The following is a 17,398-nucleotide window of genomic DNA, read 5'->3' on the forward strand; positions in this document are numbered from 1 at the left end:
TTAAACAATGTTTGGTACATCCTCACTGAACTTAGCACTGCACAGCCATGGGAAGTTCAGAAGGGGCATTTAGGAGCATGGCAGGTAAGCTCTCCATATTTATTTTTTTTTAAGTGGAGAACAATACCTGCTTACACTGGGACATCTCAAAGACAACAGTGGGGATGCAGAGCTGACTAAACTTTCCCTTACACAGCAGCATAACTTTCTTACCTCTTTAAAGCGGTAGGTGTTCCACAGTACCCGTCAGGTCTCAAACCACCTATTTGGTCAGTACAGAGTGGGCTGAGAAACCTACTTCTCCCTTCAGCATTAAGGAAGGGTGGGATACTGTCCAGTCTTTGTTTCCCCTCACTTGTTTGGCTTACAAATTGATGAGTAGATTCTCATTTTCATTTCTATTCAGTAATGGAAGCAAAGTCATTCAGTAGTCAAAAACTCAAGTACTGGGACAAAAAATGATCCTGTCTGAAAAACGGAGGGGTACCCTGGCAGCAAGCCAGCACAGAATGAAATGGGCATCTGTGCTCTGGTGGTAACTGGGTAAACTTGGACACAAATGACCACTTTGAATTTCTGGAATTACAGGTTAGTGTAGATAAAGCAGCAGTTCCAGAGCCACCACCTGTCCGAAAGCCTTGCTGTAGGTTGCTAAAAGCTATCGACCTTCCAGTGTAACTTATTCATACAGTTGAAAAGCACAGCTTAAAGCAGGGGAAGACGTTGTTGTGGAATTACTACTGCCAGCTTCTGGTCTCCCTGCCCTAGGTGTCCAGCTCTGGGAATGGGATTGTCTTCCAGTTTCTCATCCTCCCTCAGATATGGAGAGGGCTGTGTGGACAGCAGGAATCTGAAATTTACCTATGATTGCTGAATCCCAGATGCCTTCTGGCACAGTGGGACCATGTTCGGTCCTACAGCACCAGCAAGTGTTGGTTCCATAAAGTCAGAACATCATGTGCTGGCAGAAATTTTTAGCAAGAAAGGGTGTTTAGAAGAGATTCTTGTCGGAAGGAAACAGGACTGTGATTCCAGGCTAATCATTCAATTCACAAGTAAAAATCAGATTAATGAGGTGTTGGCCAGAGTGGCAATTCTTCCCTTATTGACAGGACAGAGCAAATCCTGTTTCAAGTTCTCAGAACCCCTTTTGGTGCTACTAGAGCAGGCGACCATCAGGCCCCCGGCTTCCTCCCGCTGAACCACAGCATCCAGCAAGATCTTTAATTACCAGTTTTAACGAGCGCAAAAGAAACAACTTGCTTTAATTTTCTGTTTGAGAAAGTTGGCACCTTGTTCAGAGTACAGGAGAAACAAGTGTTCCCCTGGCTTCAGTATTTCTGCTGCTTTAGCTTTTGTGTTTCCCTCTTACCCACTGCTCCGTTACTCAGACTCATAGGCTGAGAGTTGTACAAATGCATTTTTATTGTTTTAACAGAACCAAAGAAAAGTTGAAAACATTAGACTATACAATACATTTTGGTTTATAAACAAAGTTTTATAGTGGTAAAACATTTCTAAGTGACATTCATGGTCTTTTTAAAATTTTTGCTGCATTTCAGGTCTGAAGACCAATAGTGTTCAAAAAAGCAGTAATTGCATAAGGTGGACAGGTATCTTAGCTTCTACAAAACAGTTCAAGAACTTACAGCAAACATTCTGGAAGAATATCCAAGGCAACCATGATCCATAACTTTCCTGCAAACATTCCTCAATAAACAAAAAGTGATCTTTGGCATAAACAATTATGTATTAAAGGCATTAGTAATATTGCATTAATATCAATAAAGCAACTAAACAGTGATGCTAAAAAAAATAATCTCACAGAGAAGCCTGAATTGGGGCAGGGTAGAAACGTGAGGAGCATTGAACAGGAAGACTAGAAAATCCCTTAAAAATAACCCCTACCTATTCAGTGTTATTTACTATTTAAATAGAAATTACTACATTACAATTATGTTAAAGATCTGGTATAAACCAACCAAACGCAAGACATTCAGGTTAAGGCTCTGGCACCCCTTCCTTCCTCTTCTGATTCCAGGTAACTGCAGGAAGAGAACACTGAGGGAAGATCCCACGTACCACCACGTATTTCCCAACGCCCAGACACAAGGAGTGAATAGAAGACGAGCGCCTGCTTTCTCTTGCTATGGTCAGTTTGAGGCAGATGAATTATCATCAGTTCAACTTCCCTTTTTAGATAACAGTGCAACAAAGGGGCAGGGGGTGGCAAGGAGAAAATCCAGCTGTAGGATGACTGTTGCAGACAGGTAAAAGACAGCTGACTCTGCTGTGTCTCTCTTCGAGCTGTTAAGACTGAGTAGGTTTTCCACAAGGGCACTTTATTAAAGGTGTTCTGATCATGCAACAAGTTTCAGCAAATTAAGAGGACATGGCAAGGTCAGTGCTGATCTGGGCAGAAGTCTGCACGTGCTTCTCACAAACAATAATCCTGTCAAATGTCAAAAGGGACTATGGAGCAGTCAGTTCCACTCCAAAGCCTGTGTGGGTGTGCAATATATATATATACACATATATATATATGAAGGCATGTTCAAATATGGATAGATAAAAGCAGCTTAAGTCTATTTTATTAATAGAGCAGGGAGATTTTGTCAGGGGTTTACTGTTGTGGTTTTGTTTGCAGTTTAAGGTACAGTAACACTTCTATTCACTATTACTATAATTAGAAAAATAAAAAAGGTTTTTGAGCCTCCAAACTCTGAATGTCAAAAGACAGTACAAATATCCTGGTACATTCAGCCTTTGGAACCACCATTTGCTGGTAGCCATCAGACTACCTAAAAAGGGTTTGGTGTCCCTGCAGCACTTGGGTTACAAAAAGCTTATCTGTTGTTGGAACCAAGGGCAGTGAAACAAAAGGTTTTCTTTTTTAACTTCCACCATGAGTGGCTGGAGTAACATTAGATGGAAGGAAGATAAAAGAAGAAAAATTGCATGTGCTTATTTGGCTTTCACAAGGAAAGAGCCAGCATGTGGCATTTCCTGGTCCTGGAGATGCAGCTAGCTTAGAGAACCAGTATTCTTCAGCTCAACACATGACTGAATTGAGCAAGGAGGAAAGAGTTCTGTGATTTAAGGTCTCCAACCATAAGGCTCAAGCTGTCAGTGTGCCACTGACACCCACTGCACAGCATTTCAGTACAGTACATAAGTTCGAGTGCCTACCTACAGGGTGCTGGGAAGCTGACACAGCTCCAGTTTTTGTTGAAGTGCTGTTGCCCGGCAAAGATCAAAATACCGGTTTGAACATGGAGTTTTAATCATCGATTTACAACTATTCTGCTGCCCCCTCCCCCCCTTTAATTAAAGCCCCCACACCTTCCATCATTTCTGCATGGTTTAAGAACAGCCAGATAAAATCTTGTTGAAAAACTGTTTCTGTATCAATGATTGTCCCTAGAAAACTGCCAAGCGATCAACGGTGTCCTAGACTCTCAACGCAAGCTTAAAGTGAGGTCCATGTTTCATACTGTCACATGGAAACTACTGGAATATACAGTGCATAAATGAAATGTGCTTCTGGGAAGAGAATTTTCAAAAGCAAAAAATAAAGGATAAGAACTGTCTTCTGTTGGAAACAATTCCGAGGTGTTCAGCATCAAATGCGTTCCGCAGGCATTTGGAAGGCATTCTGACCCAATCCATGCCCTTGGAATGGGGCACGGGCATAAGCTAACCGCAAGCTTATGGATACAGCAGCCTTTGCTGCCAACGTATCTCTTCCGTTCCAAAAAAAAACAACAAAAAGAAAAAAGAAAAGAGGCATTTTAAGTTACAGAAATCAATACTTATGTGGCAAGTGTTTACTGGTACCAGGGGGTCTTTCTGACCCAGCGGAGAGTGAATCCAGCATCTGTTCTTATCTTAATGGATGCCGCTTCGGCCTCTCTCACCGTTTCCTTCACAGACTGCATGAGGTTCTGGGCGTTGTGAACCAGCATCTCCGTTGCCTGCCAAGCAGAAACACCCACGTCCAACGCGTTAGTACATGCCACCTTCAGGGCGGCAGCAGGGAAGCCCGCCGCGCCCGAGGGCTCCCGCGGCAGTCGCACCACGGACGAGTGAAGGACAGGAGCGGCCTCTGGAGCCCCGCAGGCGCCACGGCGGCTCAGCGCAGCCCGCCGAGCTCGCCACGCTCCTGCGCGGAGGCGGAACGCCAACCGCCGCTGCGAGCCACCAGGGGGCGCTGCTCCCGCCAGCGCGGGCGCGGGGCAGGGGAGGAAGGGGCGGTTCCTGCCCAAGTTGGGCACGGAGCAGCTCTGACGCGCCCCCGCTGCCCGGCAGCCAAGGGGCTGTACTGGAGCCACCCTCCCTGGGCAGCTGAGGTACGCGCCCCAGTGCCGCTCCCAGAGCGCATCTGCACCCGCGTCATGCGCTTTCCCCGCAAAACTCACCAGCGATTCCACAGCACCATCGGCAATTGCCCCTCTTACCTGCTCCGACTCCTCGTCGCTGATATTGGTCCTGCCCAGCATGGTGGCTTTGACAGTGGAAAGAATCTTGAGTTGCGTGCTGATGGTGGGGATCCGCTCGCAGACCTGAACAAGGGGGAAAACGCTTCATGGGGCACACTGAGCCAGTGCGTTGCCTGTTGGCTTTTCTTCAGGTAAACCTACTCCCCTTAGATACAGAATGAGCACAGAAGGGATCTGACAGCCTTCGGGGCTTCCTGACAAGTGCTGGTAGGCTACCTGAATCTTACTTCTCTTGCTCTGGGAGTTTTACGGGTTGGTACCAACGATTTTCCCTGTCCTCCAGATACTCCCCACGCTTGTTTAGGAGTGAAGGATGAGTATTTTAAAACTAAGGAGTGTTTAATTTCCACTATAGTTCTTTGATATAAAGGAACAAGGCGATGAAATTACCAGAGCGTTTTTCAAAACCGCTTGGGGTACTGGCATCTTCCACTCACCTGCAAACAAATCCTCCCTTTACAGGACATGAGTGAGCAGAGGATAGAAAACCAGACAAAAGCTGACAAGCTAAGGAAAGATACAGGATGTACTGCCAGGACTCCTGCACTTGCTCACACTAAGAGAGGAACAAAGGAATAAATATCTGAGGCATTTCAAAAGTTAGGTCATTACCTGCAAGAGGTTTGTTCTAATGCGCTTGTCTGTGCACTGCTTTGCCACCTCTTTGGCTAGTCGAGTGACTTCATCTGATGCCTTAGCAATATCCTTCGCGCACTGAATAAGGGCACGCTTGTTTCCACTGCCTCCCCTCACCAGGCGTGACATCTCCGCCATGAGCAGCGCCATCCGTTTAGCAGCAGCGATGATGTCATTACCCTGAAGGGAACAACATGAGTTAGTGTTCACGCCAGGACGGGTGCTTCACGCAAGTCACGACTGAATGGCAGTCTACATTTTGGTAGCCAACCCTTTCAAGAAGTTAAGGATGGAAGAATCATTTGTGAACACAGAGGAGGTTTCTTCAAGGAACAGGGAAGAGCTGCACTATTTCTGCATTCCTGATATTTTCCTTCCTAACATTCAGGGTAGAGGGTTGGGGGGGGGAATTTGCTTCAGAACTGGAAAAGAAGTCATAAAGAAAAGTGTTAGTTTGTCCATGGAATGAAAGTTACTGCTCTGCTGGCTGGGCTTTAAGATAAAGCATGTTATTAGCATTTGAAATTACAGATTTCCCAAGGAGGACTTTTTTAAATTATAAAAAGTGTGCTAAATAGCTTGTTAAACCAAATAGCACTAATTCAGTTAAATAGTGTAGTTGTAACATTTGAGCATAAAATTTTCAGTGGCATCTGAAACCGAAGTTGTTAAGCATCAGCTATGCTGCTACAACCCTAAAGGAGAAATGGAAGAGAATCTGTAACGAAAAAAACTTGTCACAATTAATGTGTGAGGTGCAGCTGTTACTATTTTTTATTTTCAAGTTATTCCTTGAAAAATAAGTCTTCCTTTTGACAAAATTTCTCAGTTTACAATAAAGCTTCCAGGAGAGAAGAATTTGGTAGTTCCAAAGATAATCTACTTCTATATTCTACATTAAAATTCCAATTTCTTGTGTGAAGTGCAAACTTAGTCATAGAAATACTTCTGATAAATACTTAAAACAAGTGAATTAAGTATGACCAAGGCAAAACCGTTTCTTACACACTGTTCCAGAGAGAAACCTAGTACAAGAAAAAAAGCAGACCTAGACGATCAGTTGTTAGTAGCCTGTTAGTATATTTAGATTCACCTTTGTAGAAAGCTGTTAAACCAAAATGAACTACTTGGTGCCACGAAGCATTCTACTGTGTGGATGAAACATTAGCAGAGTGAGTTTAAGTATTAGCACACTCTTCTTCAGCATAACTCCACAATCAATGACCAATGAAGTATGAAGCACAGAGTACACAGCAAGAACACTTTCATGACTCGCCAGTAGCAAATTCAAGAAGATAGCCCAGATGTTTTACAGATACAATTGACAGAAAGCTGATCTACTCGTTACCGTGACCTAATAACTAAACAGTTTGCTAGTATAACCAGTTAGGATGCAAGTGACATAACACAAAGTTTTTCCATGTTTTCACGCAGGAGGATCAAGAAATTAGGACCAGTGTCATTTACGAAGCCTTTAACAAGTTATCCAAGCATCAGAATCTGAAAAGGACAAGAACATTTTTAAAGCCCTTTTTATTAAAATATTTTAGTTTATCTATCTGTGAAAACAGACACACATACACACCCCCCCCCTAACCTTCACTCATTATGGGACACCAACCTTATTCCTTGCAGCATGCTATACAAAGTGACTTGTCTTGCAATCAATTGTGCTTAGACAGAAGAGACAGGCTACTCGTGAATGTCTGAACCTCATGTTAGATTCCCACTGGTTTGGTATAAACACAGTCTCTGTTCAGCACCTGACAGCATTCAGTGCAGCTTCTCCATGAGAGAGCGCTCTCAAGACCAGCATTTGCAACACAGCCAAGTGCAAGCCAGCAGGCAGTCAGTCCTCTTCCATAAACACTGCCACACCATACCAAGCCATTCCTTGTTGGAAGGTATTTTAATTGACGGCATCAATGGAGGCAAAGCACAATAGACATGTTAAATGACTTCTTGAATGTTTCATACTCTGCTGTATCTGGAAGTCATTAAGAAACCATCAACCATGGCTTCCCAAGTAGCCCAAAGGAATGGAAAAAAGAAAGGGGGGTGGGGGAAGGGAAGACAACCCCTGCTACAATTTGAAAAGTGCCATAACAAAGAAGAACAGGCAGATGCAAAGGGAGAGGAAGCCTCTGAATATTAATACGTGACCCGAATCAAGCTTCAATCTGGCACTGGCAAACAGATCTCAAACTTGTGAAGCCACTCTCAGTCCTTGAAATGAAGTGCAGACACACTTTTTCATTCAGAATGGCGGGGCCCAGCAGGTATCAAGAGTGATGCAAATGTGTCAGCGTTCCAAATGGCTGGATGCACACGGATCAGTCCCCGGGGAGACTCAGGAGTACCTTACTAGACCACTTGGTTGCTTCCCGATGTAGAGACTGAGCAGCAGCCAGAATGGGCTGGTTAACAGGCTGATTGGTTGGCATTAACAGCAGCTCAGGCTCGTAATCATCTTCAATGTCAGAGGGGAGAGTGAATTCAACATCTGCATCATCCTCCTCATCTACATCTACACCAGCCTCAGCCGCTTCATTAATCACAGTCACATCAGGCTTTGCAGGTGGCAGCAGGGGTGGGAGAAACAGGGGACAGTTAGTACAAGAAGCAGAATTTGGTAGAAAAGCATGAACTGAGCTGTTTCAGCGACCAAAACATCCTCTCGGTCTCTCAGGATCTGACAAGACAGCTCTAAGATCAGGTCAGAGGGAGGAGGGGAAGGAATACAAGATTAGCAGAAGGAAACAAACGTTTTACCTGTGAACTAAAGTTACCAAAAAATATTAAGAAGTTACAGTTCAAAGATGCAGCAACATTTTTCATGTGAGCACACAGCTTCTACAGACAGAGGCTGACTGGCAGAACAACATTTTTCTGGCAAGACAACAGTGAAATCAATGGATTTTCCTTTGCAGTGAAAGCCTTTTTTTGCTGCACAGAAGCAGGCACAGCAGCTGATGGACTGTGGTATTTGTGTAGAAAGAAAGCTTTGTATGGAAGCCCTTCACATGTATGTGATATGAAGAGATAGCAGCAAGATCACAGAGAAACCACTGACACTGCTTGCTGTAGGGTAAGAAAAAAAAAAGTGGGGTGGGAAACACTGTAGGACGAGTATTCCAGTACCACAGGTAACAGAAAAAGAATGAAACTGGGTTATGAATAGAGAAGGTGATGTTGAATGTTATGAATGCTATGAATATTATAGTTCTTAAAGACTGGAACAGAATTAGTAGAATAAGAGGATTATGAAACATATGATACTGGTTTGCCACAATATGCTGTATCCATCACCTTGAAAAAAAAAAGAGAAGATTCAAACAAACGTATCGCATTCGGGTGGGTCGGAAGGAAGAGGTAAGTGGTACAGTAACACAGGCATTTATAACACAGCAGCATTTCAACACAAAAGTATCCTTCAAGTTTACTAACTGTAACTTGACTAAAGCCAAGTGTGATAAAAGTCAAGCCACCCTTCCCAAAAACTATGCATTTTCAACCATGCTTTTCTATAAAAGGACACATCTTAAGCAAAAACATCTATACCAAAGAAAAGGAGGGGGAAGGCAGGGAGAGCTAAAGCAACAGACTGTGTTCTCTCCGTGCTCTGAGGGACAAATGGAGTACATAAAAGCCCAGAATCCACTCAGGAGTTTTTGTAAAGGAGAAAAACTAAGCTATTTGACATCTTACAAGAATGAAGAATGTTATCAAAATTTTTTTTAAGACTCAGTATTTTTCCTCCTCCATAAGCTTAACACATGGTCAAGTACCAGTAGACTAATGTAATTAGCCAAAAAAATCAGAGGCATTTGACACAGGTCTAACTCATACTCCTCAGTAGCGGTGTCCATCAATCCCTCTTCTACCTAGTAAGTGACTTCAGAGACCACAAGAGAGTTTTTAACACTTCTTCCTGAAATACAAACTGACAGAAAAAAATGTAGTCTTATTGCTAAAATGGGACTGCTAAAGAAAATAATTAGGGGAAATGCTAGACTAACTTACTGGTTTGTTGGTCTCAAGTTTCAGAAACAATCTAGAGACACTAGGCTTAAAGCTCATTCATAATCATAAAGCAAGGAGTTTTAAAGTCTGCTGCTTGGCTTTGATAAATGTTACAGTTCTATCCCTTTAATAATATCAACCTGTATGTTGTATATCCAGACATACAGGGAAAAATAGAGCTTCTCATTTTATGGAAGAGACACTCAAACAGATTTGCAGGACTTTTGTCTTTTATCCATACTTCCAAACCAGATGTTCCTTAAGCAGAAAGCACTGAGGTTGATTCTGTAAAGCTATTCGAGTGTATCTTCTCATTAACCATCTAATTTGGTGAACAAAGTTGAAATTTTAAAAGCCAAAACCTGACCTTTGAATTATACCTGCAAAAGCCTAAATCTCAGAGGGTTACTCAGTTGCTGCCAGAGGAAAAATTTAACTTTTGGGGGAAAATAAGGGAAAAGCAAAAAAGTTAAATTAGCATGTATAAGGCTGGTGCGTTCACAATGCTGTTATAGAACTGAAAAGGCAATTAAAGATTTTGGCCTTCATAGTGAGTGTGACTCACTAGAAAAAGAATGAAGTCAGGCCATTCACATATGGACATTTTCCCGATCACAAACACACCAGATTAACTGCAAAATAACTCACAGCTCCTTCCAGAATTAAGGAAAAAGAGCTCCTGTCTCCTGCATCTGCAATACCCATACAAACTGTTCCAACTGACTTAAATATAGCAACCAGCTTGTCAGGCTCGGCAGGCACAGGGCTCAGCAGCTCTCTAAGGAATACTAGCACCAACAGCTGCGCCGACAAGCCACGTTTGTGTTCATAAAGGTATATTAATAAAGCATTGTAGCAATTCTGATTAGTGACCTTAGTTCACTCCAAACTTGAAAGGGTGTCTAATTCCTCCCACAATAGTGTTTGCACCATTTGGTCTATAGAAGACTGTTCTTTAGGATTGAGGCAATTCACTTTGGACCAATCGCTCTGACCCTAAAAAACCCCAAAATAATAAAAATCTATCTATTCCTTTTAGCACAAGACACAAACAGCAACTTCTTACCTTGCTAGACCATTTTCGGGCTTCATCGTGCAGCTGCCTAGCAGCCATCATCATGGGCTGATTAATAGCTTCCCCTGCCTTCTGCTCTGGGAACTCCTCATCCTTTTCTTCAGGTGGAGGTGGTCTGGGCGGGGGAACCTCACCCTCCGGAAGTGGTGGTTTTGGAGGAGCAAGCTCATCGGTCAGCTAAGAAAGGGAAAAAGCTTATCCAGGACAATGAACTAATACACAGATGGAGTAAAAGATGGTGCTGTGGCAAGACATGATTGCATGAGCTCACGGCCTTTTTCCAGTTTTAAGTGCTCTGTGGTAAAGGAAACAGCGCTTTTTAATCTCTTTTGAAAGCTAAATTGGTATTTTTTAGACTTAAGGCTACTTGCATGCATGGCTGGCCAGACAATGCATTTTATATCAAAGGAAAACACACTCAAGTAACTTCCGTGTGCAATCCACACATTGTCAGTGAGTACTGCGTGTTTTATTGCTAACCATGCTGCACTTACGTGAAGTGCCTCAAGGTCAGGAGGAGGAGGGGGAAAATCTGGTTCCTGAGGCTGGAAGGCTTCTCGGACTTTGGCCACAGCTCCCAGAATTTTGTATCCAGAATCCAAGAAACTCTTCTGCAAACCTGAAAAATTCCATCAACAGGTTAATAATAACATTCTGTAATATCTACAACTGCAACACTACCCCCACAAATTACTTCTGTAACAGACTCTGCTGAATACACATATATATGTGAAATAAAAGGTGTCTAAAATCTACCAAAAATGTTTATAGTGTATTTACATGTTTGAAACATTAAGTGACATATGCAACATGCATAAAATAAAGCCTGGGCTGAATAATAGTCACTACCGATAGCCAAAGTAACTGCCAGAACAACTCGTAGAATAAAAGCCAAATTAAGATAGTATTTCCTTATATCAAGTAGTACTACTGATAACCAGTGACAATACAGATTATGAAATCATATGATAGAACGCTGAATCCCTCAACATACCAAAGATCTTTTATTGCATTTTAAAAGAGCAGGACTCAGCAATCAGTGGTGTGACTTTGATTTTCTCTTTCTGGGATTTAAGCATACATAGAATTTGCATAAAAGGGAACAGACAGCTATACAAGACCAAGCAAGCTAAGTACATCACATCTTCAGCCAGTAAAAAAAAATGCACTTGAAACGGGCTGAATGAATCCTTACCAGGATCAGAAATGTTTCCTGCCACAGCTTTAGCATCCATGACCATGGGTGATATAGTCTTGCTTAGCTCATCGGAGGCTGCTTTAACAGCCTCACGGAATTTAGGGTCTTCTGAATTTTCCACCTCCCGCTTCGCTACCAGCAGGATGCGGTTTGCCCGCCTGGCGATGCTGGTGGCACCAGCCACCAGCATCTGAGGCTGCATATTGGCCATCGCAACTTTACATTTATCAAGATCTTTCTTAATAGCCTCTTCTGACGCATCCAACAGAGATTTAGTATCAATGGCTTCATCCACCAGCCCTAGAATGGAAAAGTTAAATGCGTTAATACTTAGTTTCATACACAGAAAGAGATATTCTGTATCCCAGAGACTGTTCACAACCAGAAGAGCATTTCTAAACTGGGGAGTGGATGGGGCAGAAGGGAGCACAGAAATCAGACCAAATCTGTTACTTCAGTTTTACTTCTGATCATGTGGTGCCTCTCGCACAGTAACAGTGGCCAGACTTGCTCCCACTAATGGCATCCCAAGTTCTTACTTATCTACCAAGGGATGTTGGTTGAATCAAGAACTGGCTTAACAGTACATACAGCAGAGCTTCCTTCATTCCACCGAATTTCTTTAGGCCTATTCAGTACTTCTGGTACATCTCCCAAACATTCGAAAGGAAATATCTCTCTGGCAGTGCTTTTACTTAAGGATGATAAATAGTGACAAGGCAGTAAGATTTAAAATACCCACAATGGAACTGTGGGGATGGAGGAGACAGCCAGGAGATTAGCAGACCAGTGCAAAGGATCTGCACTTTGGAAGGACCGAAATGTTTAAGTGTCTCAGCAAGATTCAGTAGAGCAGTAGGTTTGTTTTATTCACCACTTCCATCAAGCTGATAAATCTTTTTGAACATGAATTCTTAGCCCCACTTAATTATTTATCTTCAGTTGACATGCCAAGATCATGCAGAAAAATTCCTGCAAGATGCTCAAACAGCAGTTTTGATAGAAGCTAATGGTATTCTGGGTATTCTGTTTTGCCCACCAAAGAACTAGAGCTGACCTTGCTTCCCTTCAGCTCAAAACTAACACCTATGACCAGGTGATCTGTTTATATGGTTACCTATACCTATCTCTGGAGTCAGAGAGCACGTTCCACTTAACTTATTTTTCAAGAGTCACTACTCTTATGCAGGTTTCATCAATCCAAACAGAATGAGGAAAAAGTCTATACTTGCAGCTAGCGAGCTGGCATAATCTTCAACAGAAATTCCTATTTTACCCGTCATTTTTTCCACGTTATCAATCCACTGGTTTTTCATGGTCTCGAAATGTTCATATGCAGCTTGATTTCCAGGATTTCTCAGGAGGATACGAGCAGCTGAAACTACCTGCCAATAGAAAACTATTTTAATTATGGGCATATCAGTGTATAACATCACCACACATTTGTTTTTCAGGACTGGATATGCAGCCCCGCATTTCAAGCTCTTGTTCATTAATTCTAGATCAACATCTAGTTGCCTGAAGATTTACAATGCTTATGGAATTTACTGACAAATATTTTTTTCCTGGAACTTCAATTACATGCTTATATATCAAAAAGTGTTTATCATATAAAACCACTTTTTGAAAGCGCTCAAGTACATTCATTAAAGAGCACTTTCTCCACTTACGTATCTTACTAATCAAAGTAATTTCATTTCAAGGATAAATCACTAGTGCTTCCGTCCAAAAATTGAGGAGTAGGACATGTCATTTAATCAGTTTGTTCTACTTGGCATCATATACACAAATATTTGCCCTTGTCCTTTTAAGAGTGTCAGCACTATGTTCCTTGCTGCATTAATATCTTCCTCTGATAGATGCATAAAGAAAATTCCCCAGACCTTTTAACAGCCCTTCAAGACAAAGGATGCAAACCTGTGGGGTAAGTTCCCTTGCTGATTTCACCGTTGCTTGAATGCCCTCCACAGTAGTTTTGTTTGCAGTTCCAACTGCGGCTGCTTTTTCTGCTGTAGCTCCCAGTCTAGCAGCATGGTTTTCAAAGTTTGCTGCTCGTTCATCAAAGACCTAGTTGCCACAAGAGAAGAGACACATTTAAAACTTAACTTCTCTAAAATAATATGAAATTTCTTCTAAGTGTCAAATACAAGAGACACCTCCCTAACATCCAATCTTAATGCATGTCCTGAGAGGATGCAACAGAACAGAAAAGCTTGGAAGCAATTTTTTTTTTTTTCCCCCCTAACCTTTACATTACTGGATTACCTACTTTGCTAACCCATCTGGCCAAAGGATATCACTACATGTTATAGCTTTGAGGTATTAAGTACTCTAAGTCCTGATGACTACTGCTGAGGCAAATAGTCTTTAAAACTATTTTAGCTCAGAGACATTAATTTTCAAAGTCATAATCCAAAAGTAACCATATTGATAAAAGAAATCGGGGGTGGGGGTTACACTAAAAAAACCTTGAAGATTGACACCAGAAAAAGAAATCCCTCCTTCCATAGCCCTTAGTTATTCAAGGCACAGAATGCTTTGACAAAAAGCTATCCTGTCAAAGCTAAATCCCACAAGGCCCTGGGAATCATTTTGACCATGTTCAAATCAACTAGCCAAATAGAGCTGCAAGCCTGAGTTTTACATACTTCGCCTACAGCCAACATCTTTCAACTGCAGGAAACATTATCCAGCAAGAGAATGAGTTACATCTGTTCATCAATCTCAGCATGAATTTGACTATTTTCATCAGCCTATAAAGTGGTGAGATATACAATCCACTAATGTCAGTGATCTTTGCACAAGAATTTTTAGCATGCTGAAGAGAACACAGTACAAACATCACAGGGAGAAATCTCTGCCATTTACTGAAGAAAGGGACAATACAGTTTTCAGATACATGCAGTACAATTTGCAATTTCTAAGAGTCCAGAGAAATTTGCATGGCAATCACTATGCTGTCAGAAACAATAAGCATGTATCACAAAAGCTTGAGAAAAATACTAATTAATTTTTCAAAATACCAATTCAGTTAAAATTTAAAAATAATGAAGTTTCACATGGGGAAAAAGCCACCTGGGTCTACTTACCTCATCTCTATTGGGAGCATCAGAAGGAGCAGTGGCTGCTACTGCTAACAATTTAATAGGAGTTGTGGTATCACTAAAGACATCAGAAACTTCTTGGGTCATTGCCTCTTGCATCCGTGTTTTAAGATCCTTTTAAAAAAGAAAAATTAGAAACACACGATACAAGAACATTAAACTTCTAGTGATTCAAATTCCTAATCCTACTTCTGAAAAAAAAAAAAGAGCCCATTACAATGTCAGCCATTAAGATAGGATGATATTAAACACAAGATCAATGAATAGCACTATTTGAGACCCTGCCCCTCAAATTTATAGTGCTAGCATACTATTTTCTTTCAAGGTGAGACTGTTTTTACTGCATTTGGAATTATTCCCTAATGTAAGGTATTAATGACTTTGTAGAAAGTTTGCTTTAAGCACCTGAGCTAAACCAACAAGATTTTTTTCTGCACTGTTTTTACTGATGCCTCCCCCACACAAGCACTTTATTAGAGGAGTGCAAATAGTTCAGCACATGACGCGTTTCACGGCACAACAGCAGATTTTTACCTTCAGTGAGTCCTGAAGCTGAGCAGCAATTGCCCTGGCCTGAGGAGATTCTCCCTCCCCTCTTGCTGCAAGGTCAGCTAGCTGAGCAGCCAGCTGGTCTACACGGTCACATTTGGCAAGCAGGTCTTGACGGTAAGGTCCCATCATGACATTGGCTAAACGACGGCCTTCTGCAACCAGACCCCGAATAGCTGCCTGGCCTAAAGTGGAAGAAGTCATGTTGCATTAACACATGCTTTCAGGGTTTTTTCCCCACCATAATTCAGATGCCCTATGAATTCATTGATTTTTCAGAATTCTTGGAGTTTTAAGAAAACATTCTTAAGTAGTGGAATGGATCTTCTGTAGTCCATCATTATGCAACTGCAGTTCAAACTGATAAAGGAATTAAACTCTCACCAGTTCATTTTTGCTTATTAGAGCAACTCCAGCTAGAGAAGCATCCTTCTCAACTAGAGTGGCCCGACATTAACAGGAATGTTAGTGTGATCACAGCTGTCTGGTATTCCTACATAACTAATCTGTTGACTCCAATAGAAAGCACTTATAAATTCATCTTCACATCTTTACAAGTCATTAGAAAATGAGTAGGGAGAAGGGGTCAGGCAGAAAACAAATGAAAGAGCAGAATACTCCCTCCCATGATTCCAGAAATCATAGGTAAGAAGTCTCAAGTGTCCTGGATGGAGGGGGGCAGGAAGCCTTATAAAGCCTCCACAGTGTCTCAAAAGTTTTTCTGTAAAAAAAATTAGTTAGTGGATGATTTCCTTCATTCACTTACAGAAGCTTCCTGTTCTTTCACAAGAACATGCTCTTCAATTGAATAGTGTTCTTCATTTAAATGAACTGACTGGAGAATCACTTTATGCCAACGCTAACACAAGTAATCCAAGTTCATGATCAAGCTCAAAACTACTCAGAAGGAAGTTGTCACGGGATCTGACTACCCAAGAATCACTCAGCACTGCTGCCATCCTTTCAGAAAGCTTATTGGCATAGCTAGGTTTGGTGCTGTTGGACTAGCCCAGGATAATTTTTCATTCTTGTTTTGTATACATCAAGTGCAGCAAAGCAAGTACGGTTCACACAACAGTTTAGTGTTTTCAGACACGTTGCTTGGTTTGTATCTGCCAATCACCATTACTTCAGCCATTATTATCTAGGACCATTCATAGTATGACTGGGTGTAAGTATTTGTAGCCACTAACATCACTGAACTGGATCGTGTTTGTAAAATAAACTACACATTCTGCCTTGTTACTTCAAAATTCAGTTTGTATTGAAGCACTCACTACCCTGGGATAACAGCAGTTATTTGTGGCATGGTCATTACTACTGAAGAGAACAACAGAGAACTTGCAAATTACCAAAGCCCTGCGAATACCAGGCCAATTTCTCCAGAAGTGCTGTCCAGACAGGAGAGAGCACACACCTGATTTATATTCTTAATAAACCTTTCCCGTAAGCACCCTGACAATGGCCAACGCATGTGAAAGACAGTTAAATGAAAAAACTGAACAATGATACCCATACCACAACTAGAATTTATCTTCATTAAACTAGAAAAATTAAAGTTATGGTACATGCAACATTTTGCATCCATACACCTCTTTCTTATATGCATTACTACAGCCATTGATTAAACCCTGTAGTATATTATCAAGTGTTGAGAAACTTGAATTCCTTCATCAATGTCTCATGATTAACTAGGCACTTACAGACTTCAAGCAGGATTTCAGTCACCTTTGTTTCTTTTCAAGTGAAAAAAACCCATAAGCGTTAATTTTACGTTTTGTGCTTCCTTGAGCCAGCCACCTCACAGGTTACTATGTTCAAGAAAAACGTCAAAATTAAGAAGGTGCCAAAACATCTCATGAGACCTATCTAGCACCTTGTTAGTCACTTCATTCAGTGTGTAATTTGCTCATCAGAAAGTGCCTGAACACAGAACTCCAATATTCTGCTTAAAAAGTTGCACAGAAATTTGCACTTCACAAGTGTCCAAACTATCAAGACAAATAAATCTGTAATTCAAGGATCTGTCAGTGGTTATTCACACAACAATATATTCTGACAGACAGGGAAAGGTGTGAGAAAGAGTTAAAAGGTCTGCAGTTCCACCTCTTCTTACAAGGCTTGTCTCCATTCATCATTATGGGTTGCAATACTCAGGCTTAACTTCACTGCTCAGAACCTAGTTGCTGTAAAAAGCCACCCAAACCCTGTTTTCAAGCTTCATCCAGCTACTTGAAATGGTATCAGAAGCAGCTAAACAAGAAGTTTCAGAAGTTGCTTACAATAAGCTCTCAGTAGAGTAGCTCCTGATCCA

The 17,398-nt window shown here is 41.6% G+C and overlaps 1 protein-coding gene across 1 annotated transcript in view; it reads right to left on the reverse strand.

The window, feature by feature from the left end:
• Positions 1 to 3,360: 3,360 nt before the first annotated feature.
• Positions 3,361 to 17,398, reverse strand: part of VCL (vinculin) — a gene marked incomplete at its 5' end in the record, with an annotated part of 52,651 nt that continues 38,613 nt past the window's right edge. Inside the window, 11 exons of the mRNA XM_084264606.1 lie at positions 3,361 to 3,974; positions 4,458 to 4,562; positions 5,112 to 5,315; positions 7,496 to 7,705; positions 10,225 to 10,410; positions 10,728 to 10,852; positions 11,429 to 11,731; positions 12,708 to 12,816; positions 13,349 to 13,498; positions 14,521 to 14,649; positions 15,070 to 15,269. Coding sequence (XP_084120732.1) covers positions 3,828 to 3,974; positions 4,458 to 4,562; positions 5,112 to 5,315; positions 7,496 to 7,705; positions 10,225 to 10,410; positions 10,728 to 10,852; positions 11,429 to 11,731; positions 12,708 to 12,816; positions 13,349 to 13,498; positions 14,521 to 14,649; positions 15,070 to 15,269 — 1,868 coding nt within the window. The 3' untranslated portion in view covers positions 3,361 to 3,827. The remainder of the gene's footprint in view (positions 3,975 to 4,457; positions 4,563 to 5,111; positions 5,316 to 7,495; positions 7,706 to 10,224; positions 10,411 to 10,727; positions 10,853 to 11,428; positions 11,732 to 12,707; positions 12,817 to 13,348; positions 13,499 to 14,520; positions 14,650 to 15,069; positions 15,270 to 17,398) is intronic.

Source organism: Gallinula chloropus, assembly GCF_964237585.1.
Source record: "Gallinula chloropus genome assembly, chromosome: 5".
NCBI classification, from domain to species: domain Eukaryota; kingdom Metazoa; phylum Chordata; class Aves; order Gruiformes; family Rallidae; genus Gallinula; species Gallinula chloropus.